The sequence below is a fragment of the Mandrillus leucophaeus genome, unplaced genomic scaffold (genome assembly GCF_000951045.1).
Source record: "Mandrillus leucophaeus isolate KB7577 unplaced genomic scaffold, Mleu.le_1.0 Scaffold1298, whole genome shotgun sequence".
Lineage (NCBI taxonomy): Eukaryota > Metazoa > Chordata > Mammalia > Primates > Cercopithecidae > Mandrillus > Mandrillus leucophaeus.
In genome coordinates this window covers 129,156-140,837 of record NW_012101252.1, presented here as the reverse complement: position 1 = coordinate 140,837, position 11,682 = coordinate 129,156, and the positions used below count along the sequence as shown (strand labels likewise).

Here is an 11,682-nt window from a genome sequence, read left to right as displayed (position 1 = left end):
CACATACTATGTACCCACAATATTTTTAAACAACCAACTACAATTTTTTAAATGGCACCTACCTTTTGTTACCTTCAACTGTTGTAAAATATATTCTATTATTTATTATTAGCCCTGTCTGAAAACAAATTTTAAAAACACTATTTAAAACCAAATAAATGGACTAGGAGAAACTTGCATGAAAATGACAGAAATTGCTGCTACTTCTTCTAATTATTGAGATGGTATTTCTGTATTTGTGAAATTACCTGTGATAGAAAATTGAATTGTTTCCAACATTATTATTTTTCATAGTTAATCATGTTATATTGCCACTTGTTAAAAAGTAGCCTGTAAAATATTACCAACCTATTTTAAAGTCTACTTGCCAAGCTATTACACTATTCTTTAAAAAAAGTAATTTATTTAATTACCTAATTTCCTCAAGCAATGTCCTAATTTTCTCAAGCAATTATCTGATTTTCTCAAGCAATTGATATTATCAAGTTGCGCTGTTAACTGCTGAGAATCATCGTCTGCATATGAGATAAATCATCTGTCAGTCCTTTAAAGAAGACTTTATGAGCCATAGAGATAGTAGTCCAATCTGTATCACTGACTTTAAATAGTGGATAATTGACACTCCATGTTGCCTGTAAGCCTATTTCACAGCAGCTGAGTGATCTTATATGTGCCTCTTGGCACACATAAGGATTATAAGGAAACGACATTTTCCTTATAATCCTTAGAGGAATTCAGATTGAGTTCTGTGTCAGTGGAAATTGCCAGAATTATATCATTGTGCTTTGAATCTAGTTTCACTTTTCCAAAAGCCTACACAGATTTCAGATGTTTAGAAAACAGCTCTTGTTTTCCTTCCGGGTAATCTTTTTCATGTCATCACTCTTGTCAGCATCTGCATTGGGCACATTTCCTAGGACCGCCCTTCTTCCACGAAAACAAAATCGATATAGCGCAGCAAGCCAGGGAAAGTCTACTTTGATTGACTTATGGCCGTAGTCACCCAGCAGTTCCTTCAGATGTGGCTTCCCAGGTCAGCCACTGAGCCCAGGCGCTGTCCTCCTGCCTGCAGAAGTGGCTCTGTGAGCCCTTTGAGGAGAAAATGGGGGACTTTGTGCTTCAGCCCGAGGAGAACAGGGTGGAGATAGAGGAGCCCCTGGGGGACCTCAGGTTAACTGAAAACATGAGAGGACACAAGCATGGGACCAAGTCTCTCACTAAACCATAAAGAACTCTCACCAAGCCGACTGGACACTCTGTCTGCGCGCCTGCCTTTGCCGTGACCATGTGCAGAAATGCCTGGGGCACGACTGGGTCACCCCAGTGTTCTTATTTCTAGTCATTCCGAGGTTACTCCGCAGCAAAACAACAGAGGCTGGCGGACACAGTGGAGCATCCTGCAGTAGGGATCCGAAGCCGTGGAATCTCCAAAGGGCCATTTGACCGCCTTCCAGAAGCTCCAGCTCATGCTGGACATCGCCCAGAAAGCCCAGAACGTCTTTGGCAAGACCTGCCGGAGACCAGGAACTCGGTCAGGGCGCGCGGCCTGAGATCACATCAGCTCTGGGGAGCCTTCCTGGCCTTCTGCTTCTTCCCCGGCCGCCTTAAGGGGCTCGCCTCGCCCTGTGTCTCCCTGCTGGTGGCGCGGTGGCGCTCCTGGATGTCACCTCCAGGTGTTTTGAGACTGCGGCAGGCACCCGGGGACCGGCACCTGTGGATTGGACTCCACACGCTGGGCTCAGGGACCTCCAGCGCGCCGCGCTGCGGGCTGAAGGCGACCTCAAGGTGGAGCTGCTGCCAGCGCTGCAGGCCCAAGGGAGGCCCAGGATGCTGCCTCCAGGCCCCAAGAAGGGCAGTTTCAGAAAGTCTTTGGTCTGATGGAAGGAGGCGGGGCTGAGAACGGCTGGCGCTGCTGCCTGGTAAGCCAGGACCAAGAGGCCCAAGGCCTCCATCAGGAACCAGGTGCTTCTGCAAATCTGGGACTTCAAGGAGGAGTAAGGGCATCAAGCTGGCGGACACCAGGAACACCCAGAGGTCCCCGGTCTTGTCTGTCCTTCCCCGCTCAGGAGAGAGTATGGCCGCACGGACGCCATCCGCCCACAAACCGATGGCGTTTGCTGCCATGGTGCACGGAGATGCGGTCCCCGAGGCCACTTTCGGCCAGGACACCGGGATCACATCAGCCACAGCATCCCGCGCTGACGCTCAGTATTGACTTTCTCCGGACGTTGCTGGATTTTTTCCTTTTTAAAAGAATTTTGCAGTGGGAGAACAAAAAAGAGCATCCTCAGAGCTTTTGCGAAAATTCTCCTGGACCTGTGGTTCTATGGTGTTCACCTCTGCGTTTCACTGACCACTAATTGGCCAGAGCTCCTAAGGCCTATAAGGGTCTCCCTGCCCCACTCGACGCTTTAGACACCTTAGAGGGACCCCCGTGGCTCAGGAGGATAAAAGTCCTCAGGGGCCTGCTGCCGGGAGGACATGCAGACATGAGGCTCCCCGCCTCCCCCTTCCTGCCTCCATTCCAGACTGGAAAGAGCGACCTGGCCCTCCACCTCACAGTCCCTCATGACCTTGGGACCCACACTTTAGAGGCCACGCGCGTTTCCACTGCCAAAGCAATGACACAGGAGATGGAAATTCTTTTGCCTTCACTATCTGCCTAAGTAATTTCTCTATTAGAGCCCAGAGTCGTGGGGCCCACACAGCCAGGTGACACATGAAAGTGTGGCAACGATGTGGTGGTGTGACCTTGTGGCAGCGTGGTGGTGTGTCTGTGTGGCAGTGTGTCCGCATTTCTCTGTGGTGGTGTGTCCGTGTGGCAGAGTGTCTGTGTGGTGCTGTGTCCATGTCGTGGTGTGTTCATATATCTGTGTGGTGATGTCTCCGTGTGACAGTGTGTTTATGTATCCATGTGACAATGTGTCTGTGTGTCCTTGTGTCCATGTGGCAGTGTCTGTGTGGTGGTGTCTGACAGTGTGGAGGTGTGTCCATGTCACAGTGTGGCAGTGTGTCTGTGTGCGTGTGGCAGTGTCCATGTGGCTGTGTGTCTGTTCGTGTGAGAGTGATGGTGTGTCCCTGCGACAGTGTGGTGATGTCTCTGTGTGTCTGTGTGTCCCTGTGGTATGTGGTCATGTGTCCTTATGGTGATGTCTCCATGTGTCTGTGTCCGTGTGACAGTGTGGTGCTGTGCCCGTGTGGTGACTTCTCCGTGTGTCTGTCTGTCCGTCCATGTGACAGTGTGGCAGTGTGTCCGCGTCATAATGTCTCCGTGTGTCTGTACATGTGACAGTGTGGTGGTGTGTCTGTGTGTCCGTATGGTGATATCTCCATGTGTCTGTGTGTCTGTTTGTCCATGTGGCCATGTAGTGGTTTGCCCCTGTGGTAGTGTCTTCGTGTGGCGGTGTGTCAGTGTGACAGTGTAGCGGTGTTCCTTCCTCAGCGTGCAGAGCTGGCACCTTGCCCTCTCAGCCCAGGACGTCCCAGAAGGCCCCAGCTTGGCGGGCAGGAGGTGGTTCCTGTGGAGGGAGGTGCAGGGAGCCCCTACAGCTGAGTTTGTGGGGTCCCCTGCATTGGGTGGGAGTGAGGAGAAAAGCACCCGGGCAGCCAGGACAAGCCTGGGCCTGCCCTAAGGAGGTGACCCGCTCTGGGCCTGCATTTCCTGGGCCGAGTACTCCAGCTCAGTCATCTTGTCCTGAGTCCTTTGTGGGCCTTGGAGATTGCTGAGATTTGAAGAAGGGAAGGTCATCTTTGTTGCGGAAAGCCTGATGTGTTTCTCTATTGCTGTCACTTTTCAGCCTCATCGCTGGTGAAACATCAAACATGGGACACCTTCTGCCAAGAAAACTCCTGGAAGTAAATGTGGGGACTGGCAGTATCCAACCAGAGGAGTCACACGCGGATTTCTGTGTGTTTGGAGATCCGCGTTTTTCCCTGTGGGTGGCGGAAGCGGAGCAGCTCTGCGGCGGGAAGGAAGGTGGGTTCTGTGCTACAGGAAGGTCCTGGCCTGGGGTGGAGGCGCCAGAGGGGATGGGCGGTCAGGGGCTGTGCAGCGCACCGGGCAGTGTGCATCCCCCCTGCTGGTCGCCCAGGAGGAGGACAGGTCCCGGCCTGGCGGGATCAGAGGCAGCGGGGCTGTGGTCCGAGAACCAGGCGTAATGGCTGGCAGAGCCTAGGCCATGGCGGAGGGGGACTCCCGGCCACCTGCTGTGCATCCTCATGACCAGGACACACGCCAGCCTCTGGAGGCCAGGCAGACCAAGCGAGGAGCGCCAGGCAAGGCTTGGGGTTCCCGCAGCGGGAGGTGGGTCCCTGGACCCTGGTGTCCTGCTGCTGTCCGGAACATGGGCCGCCTTCCCTCAGGCGCGCCCCTCCAGGGTCGCCTATCTGCGACCTCAGCACAGCTCCTGGCGGGCGGGAGGCTGGGGCGGAGGCCTCAGGGCCCAGCTGGGTCTGCAGTTTCTGCCACTGGTGGAGGCACCGGAGCGAGCTCAAGCTATGCCCAGGCAGGAAACTCTCCGACCTTGCCAGCTTCCGCACCAGCTTTGGTGACTCTCTCCAGCTCAACTTCGACACCTTTCAACAGTTCTGTGTTCTCTATTATCACAAGAATTCTTTCTGTATTTGCTATCCTTTATCAAATAAGAATTTAAAGATGCATGTGGAGTGATATCACAGTTGAAACATTAAAAATATATAATTTCAAGTGTTGTTTAATTTTAATTTTCTAAGAAGTGAAATTATGACTCTAGTGCAAATATAAGATAAACACATATCAACAGTATTATTCAACTCAGTAAGCAATGAGGATTCCAGTAATAGGTTCAAATCATTGCAAGGAACATTAAAGTAGCTTTACAGCCAACGTTAAGGTCAGATCGTTGGTTAGTTACAATACTGGTTAGTATCCAACATAGTCAGAAGCTGTCATCTTTGTGAGTTATCTCTTCCATGGCACAGAAAGTATGCGTTTCTCTACTGTACAAAACATTTATCTTTTCTACTACTTCTGCACATAAAAATATTGCTAGTCACAAAAGACCAGGATTGCACTGAAAAAAAAAATCTGAGTACTATCTCTCACCTGTATTCATACTTCTTTTCTTCCTTTATGAAATATCTTTCAACTGCATTTTCTATCTGAAGGTCTGTGGAGAGAGAGAGTAAAATGAATAAAAGCATAGTAAGTGAATATTTTGATAACATTTACAGCTTTATTCATGTCTAATGAACATAAAACACACTACCAATATTTAAAGTGTAATGAGATGAATTTGATATATACATGTGCCCATTAAACAATCACCATGAAGGGCTCAGTGAGCATATCCAGTACTCTCAAAGCTTCCCAGTTCCCCTTAGTAATGCACGCTCATACCTCTCAGGTGTGAAGTACTGAGCTACACACACACACACACACAAATACACACACACACACACAGATATACACTGGGATATCTAATTGTTTCAGAAGCATTTGTTGAAAATGTTATGTCCATGAATGCTCTAAGAACTTTATTAAAAATTAGCTGAAAGCTGATATACATGTGTATATCTACATTTGCACTACATCGTCTTAAGTACTGTAACTTGATAAGTCTTGAAACCAGGCGCTGTTAATTCTCCAGCAGCACCTGGTTTCAAAGTAATTGTTTCCTTTCAAAGTAATTTGCCTTTATAGGTCCTCTACCCATTGACATACATTTCAGAATTTTAGTTTCCCAATTTCTAAAATAAGGAATACAGCTGTGATTTGATTGGAATTGTTATAGATCAATGTGGGAGGAGTAGACATTTTAACCATATTGAGATTTATGACTCATACATTCCATTGATTGAGGTCTCTTATTTATTGTAACAATGTTTTGTAGTTTCGTAGTTTTCAAATGTTTCTCTTTTTTGTAGGTTTATCCCTAAGTACTACATGCTTTGATATTTGCAATAATATCAAAATTATGGTAATATTAATGTAAATGTTTTATTTTTTCCTCTGGTAATTGTCAGGTAGCTTTAAATCATAATTTAATTGTATGATACAACTGGGTTTTGAGAAACATATACATATTGTATATATACTTTTTTTTTCAGTTTGGCAGATTGACTCCACTATCATATCATAATTTAAAATTGCACTAATTACCACCAGCCTGCTCTCAAGGACAATACATCAAAATATGTATCATGTTTCAGTTATTTAGCATCATGAAACTCTCACATTGCACTTACTTTTGGAAACCTGGAATAAAACAATAATGTAAATATCAGCTCACAGGCGACATATGGGTACATGTGACAATTTTCTAAATATCGACCTTTCGCTATTTAATTCTATGTTTATATTGTCAATTTTTTCCCTCCTCTTGAAACTCTCTTACACTGCTTATTAAATTTTGGTTCAATTCTCTCCCTATTTTTTCCATAATCTACTTTCTAATATTTTACTGATGTTGTGCTCCTTTTCATTTGGACACTCTTAAAAAGCTGTGTAATTTCTCCTTTGTATTAAAATGCAAATCCAGATCCAAAATAAATAAGCGCAGGGACCAAACACATGTTTGTGCAGCGTGTCCATGAGCAATATTATCCACAATAATCAAAGGGAGAGAGCAGCCCATGTGAATATTAATGGATGAGTAGTTTAAAAAAGTGGTATATACGGCAACATCATAATATTCAGCCTTAAAATATATTCTGAACATGCTATGAAATAGATGAAACTTGAAGATATGCCAAGTGAAATAAGCCAGTTCGAGAAATTCAAACATTCTATATCTTGCCATGTCTGTGAGTTACTTAGTGAAATTTGTAGAGACAGAAAGTAGAATGGTGATTGCTATGGGGAGGGGGAGGGAGAGGAATGGGAAGTTGGTGGTCAATGAGTACTGAGTTTTAGTTGGAGAAGAAGACAAGTTTTGGAGGTCTATGGTGGTGACTGTTGCACAACAGTGCAAATATACTTAATGCCACAAAACTGTGCACTTAAAGTGATTAAAAAGGTAAATCTTATGTTCTGTATATCTTTCCAGAATTATAAACCTGCAATCACAGTATAGAAATAGAACATGTTATATAGCTTTAGGTGATGATATTTTACACATTTGCACATAATTAGAATTTCAAAGCCTTAATTTCAGATAAAGTAGTCTAGGACATAACAATATTGATGTAAGAAAGCCATAGGCAATGTTTATTTTAAATCAGATTTACTGGAAAAATTTTATTGAATGGTCACTTTTCTTTGCCAATATTACCGTATTATTTCTAGTAATAGAAGTGTGAAAATGCATCAAGGAAACTTAAATTGCATTCTCATAATAACTGCATACAATAATTCTGAAAACAGCGGAAGTTATATTTATCCCCCATAAATAAAACATGAGTAACAAAACAAAACAAAAATTAATAGGAGACAATTCAAATAATGGCGACCTGTTATTCCTATCTAGTTAAGTACTATTCTTTTCTAAGAAGAATTTGGTATTTCAAATATATTATCTGAGATGTCTATATTATATTTTGAGATGCTATACAAACCAAGTCAATGACATGGAATTTTACAAATCAAGAAGCTTATTCTGGGGCCATTTCTTTTGAAGTTTTCTCTGAACTACTAAAGAAGCATTAATGATCCATAAATTATATTATCTACATTTACAGCATTTAAAATGTTTTCAGCATGAAATATTAGCTACAGAGTAAGCTAAATAAATTAAACATGGAATGAAGATTTGTCCTTAAATATAATTTACAAGAAGACTTTGATATTTGTTTTTCACAAGTGAAGCATTCTTATAAAGTGTCATGACCTTTTGGGGGAACCTCTGGGAAAAATGGAGAAACCCTGAAGCTACATTCTCCCTAACCTCTCTTTACAGGGAGCTCCTGCAACTCCTACAGAAATGAGTGGCTGAGATTCTTGATTGCATAGCAGAACTTCTCATCCAAACCCTTTCCCTTTTTAGTGTCTCTGCATCAGTATAAAAGTTCCGTAAACTGTAGTTCCTTATTTTAATCCCAAAGTACAGTAACAATATATTTCATCCTAGGGTTGGCAGTTTCTGTGAACTGTTTTGTTTAATTCTCAAAACTCTATCTACAGGATTCCAAAGAGCCTAAAAAGTAAAATATTTTAAAAAGGGGAAAGAGACAAAGGGAAAGAAAATAAAATCAATAGCCCATTCTGTCACTGTTATTAAACACCAGAATACCTTTCTGTTAATCTAATTAAAATTAGTGACATCATTTAGCATTTACGTCTTGAACAAAAGTTTGGAATCCTGAAAAAGAAATTTAATTTGCTAATAAATATATTTGAATTGAAATCCTTATATATTACTTCAAATAAGAACACAAGATGAATTATGATATAGAAAATTCTATCTCTCATTGTCCAAAATCTAATAGTTAAATTGAACTTATTGAATAATATTATTTGCCAGTCATGTGGCTTACATCTGGAATCCCAATACTTTGGGAGGCAAAGGCAGGTGGATTGTTTGAGCTGAGGAGTTGCAGACCAGGTTCAGCAGTATGGTGAAACCCAATCTTGAAAAAAAAAAAAAAAAAGCCAGGTGTGGTGGCTTGCCTGTAGTCCCAGGTACTCAGGAGGATGAGGTGGGAGGATCATGTAAGCCTGGGGAAGCTGGGGCTGCAGTGCACCATGATTGTGCCACTGCACTCCAGCTCGGGCAACAGATTGAGACCCTGTCTCAAAGAAAGAAAGAGAAAGAGAACAAAAGAATAAGAGAAAGAAAGCAAGAAAGCAGGAAGGAAGGAGGGAAGAAAGGAAGAAAGGAAGGAAGGAAGGAAGGAAGGAAGGAAGGAAGGAAGGAAGGAAGGAAGGAGAAAGAAAGGAAAGAAGGAACAAAAAATAGTGTTCTTGGTGCCAATAATCTTTGTGAAATTATACATGGAATTTTGCTTTAATGAAATAGATTTAACTAAGTTGTGACATGATTTAAGTGTACTGACCCTAGCAATCAGAGACCTCCGAATCCCCACAATGACTTGACAGTTACATAAGACAAGAATTGATTCTCCTATCATACATACAGCATAGTCAGAATTTCAGAACTCCAACTTTCCCTATGCTATTTGTACACATTGCTTAACATCTCTAAGACTCGGTATTTTTACTCTTAAAATACTACTAATAATAGTACCTAGTTTTTATGATATAACGTGTATCAAAAGCATTATACTTTCAGGCAGATAGCAATTTCTCAGTAAATATTTGCTAATGTTTTAGTACAAACAGGAAAATTGAATTATGATATTTATGACACTGTTGATTCTCTTTCTAGAAATATTTAATGTTTCTAAAACTTGTTTTCAAGTAGAGCAGTGTTTTGTGTTCAAATTGAAAATACTATATGTTCATACTTTTTTAAAAAAAGTACTGCTTGAATATTTTCATTAAAACAATTCCTAAATGAGCTTGAGCAAGGAGGACAGGAGAGATCAGTAAAATAACGCTTTGTGGCATAGGAGACATTTTGTGGAGAGCTTTCAGCTCAAATATGATTTGAAAAAAAAAAGAGAATTTTTATAACAAATGTAAAGGCAGGATTTACCCTGATGAGCTTGTGAAGAAAATACAGAGTCTAACGTAATCCAAAAGAGACTAATCAGTCAAAGTAGTTTTGAAGGAAATATCTTGAAGAGAGAGAACATAAAATGAAGATCAGGTATGTAATTATTTTAATTATCTACCCATGAGATAGAAAGCACTGGGTTTTTTTAATTGATCACAAAGGGAAAATAGTGTCAAGAACCATTCTTTGTTCAGCCTAAAGCAGATTTTACATTTTGAAACAATGACATATTGTGCTAAGTAGATAATATCCACATTCGTGTGTATATGAACAATTCTGTTCTCAATAAAAACACTTTATTCACACAAGTGATGATTATCTGCGTTTGATTTAGTGCTGAAAGGCCAAAGGGGGACTAATAAAATTTTAGAGTTGCAAGCAGCTTAACTGGAAAATCATGATCATATTCAACTCATCGTGACTGAAATAAGAAAACAAAGCAAAAAGTAAATAAGAAAAAAATTGACTACATGAACATTTGCTTCTCTCCTAAGAATCAAAACACTTAATTTGCTGTGGCAAAAAAGCATCTGGGTCCACCAAGCCATGCAAAAGTCTACTGTTTCTGGGAGATAAGAAGAAACGAAACACATCAGCTTTCAGAGAAGGTTAAGAAACCTCTCACACCCTACTCCACCCCACCTGAGACCAGGCAAAGGATCACTGCTTCTGGGGGACGGATGGAGGAAAAATACTTCCCCATCAGGAGAGGAACAAGGATTGTTTCGGGGTCCAGGATTTTGCACTAATGCAGAGTCGTGCTACTACTGTGGTAAAGGGTTGGAAAATCTCCATCCAGCGACCACAGACAAAGGTGCATTGTTCCTATGGAAGGAGAAAGAAAAGAGTTTGCCCTTATTGTGGGTTTGAACACTTTCAATGATATAAATCAAAGGTTTTCTTCCACTGAGGTGGGAGGAGGCAAGGTATTATTTCTTCCTTAAAAACCAACACAGATAAGTGATAGTTTGACTCCCACTGGAACAAGAGTCGTGAAGTGCTAAAAGTATCCCTTCTCTGAGAGTCCAATGGTGAAACTGGCTCCAAAATAACATGAATCATCCCTCTGCCCCCAACCTGAATTTTCTGCCTAGTCACACACACACACAAAAGAAATGATGTTCTACAGTTAGAGAGGAACAAGAAAGTGGAGAGAAACCCTCTCTGTGACATAGGTGGTAAGGACTACCGGAAGGTAACTGTGGAACAGGAGCATTGGCATATGCCCTCCAGAGCCTAAGGCCCCACACAAGGCACATGGTATGGCAGCCTACTGCTGCAGAAATTGAAGTTACATGGTTCACTGAATGTTTCAGACACCACAGTAAAAACCAGCCTTTGTTCCTGCCCACACTAATAGCATGACACAAACCAAAATGAAACAGAAACATAAAACAATCTTGACATAAGTAATTATCTCATGAGCTACTGTTTTTGTACATCTGATGATTTGCATCTTTTAGAAATTGGGAGACACATAAAAGCAAGTTAGAAATTTGAGTTATGAGTTATAATATTTTCAAAAGATAAAAAATCAACAGAATCAAATTCAGAGATAATTCAGATGTTGGAACTAAATGCAAGTAATTTAAAATAATAATGATCAAAGTGTTAAAGGATCTAGTTTAAAAAAAAGACACGCATGGAAAAATGAGGAATTTCAGCAGAGATGGGAACAGTAAAAGGCAAAAGCTAGAAATAAGTGAAAGCTTGAGAACAGAGATGAAGAAGTACATCTGCAAGCTGATTAGCAGACTGGTCATCAGAGTTAAGAAAGAAGCAGTAAATTTTATAATAGATCAACACAAATTATTTGAATGGCAGCACAAAGGGAGGAAAGAGAAAAACAAAATAAACCAATGAACCAAGCAAATAAAATACTCCAGTGAGTCCAAGAATTCTTTGGTAATATGAAATTAACTAAAATACAACTAATTGGAATTCCAGAAGGAGATTAAAAACAGAGTGTGAGAGAAGAAAAATTTGAAAAAGATGACTGAGGACCCCAAGTAACCTCAAAAAGCTCCAAGAAAGATTAATAAAAAATTTAAAGAACGCTAGAATAATCACACTAGTCTAACTGATGAAA

At 41.6% G+C, this 11,682-nt stretch overlaps 1 protein-coding gene across 1 annotated transcript in view; it reads right to left on the bottom strand.

Annotated features, from left to right (window-relative positions):
* Positions 1–4,495: 4,495 nt before the first annotated feature.
* The window catches only part of LOC105533935 (POTE ankyrin domain family member B2-like), a 59,116-nt gene continuing 51,929 nt past the window's right edge, over positions 4,496–11,682 (bottom strand). Inside the window, exons 9-10 of the mRNA XM_011972541.1 lie at positions 5,084–5,147; positions 4,496–4,631 (exon numbers count right to left, since the gene is read on the bottom strand). Of these exons, the coding sequence (XP_011827931.1) occupies positions 4,496–4,631; positions 5,084–5,147 (200 nt within the window). The remainder of the gene's footprint in view (positions 4,632–5,083; positions 5,148–11,682) is intronic.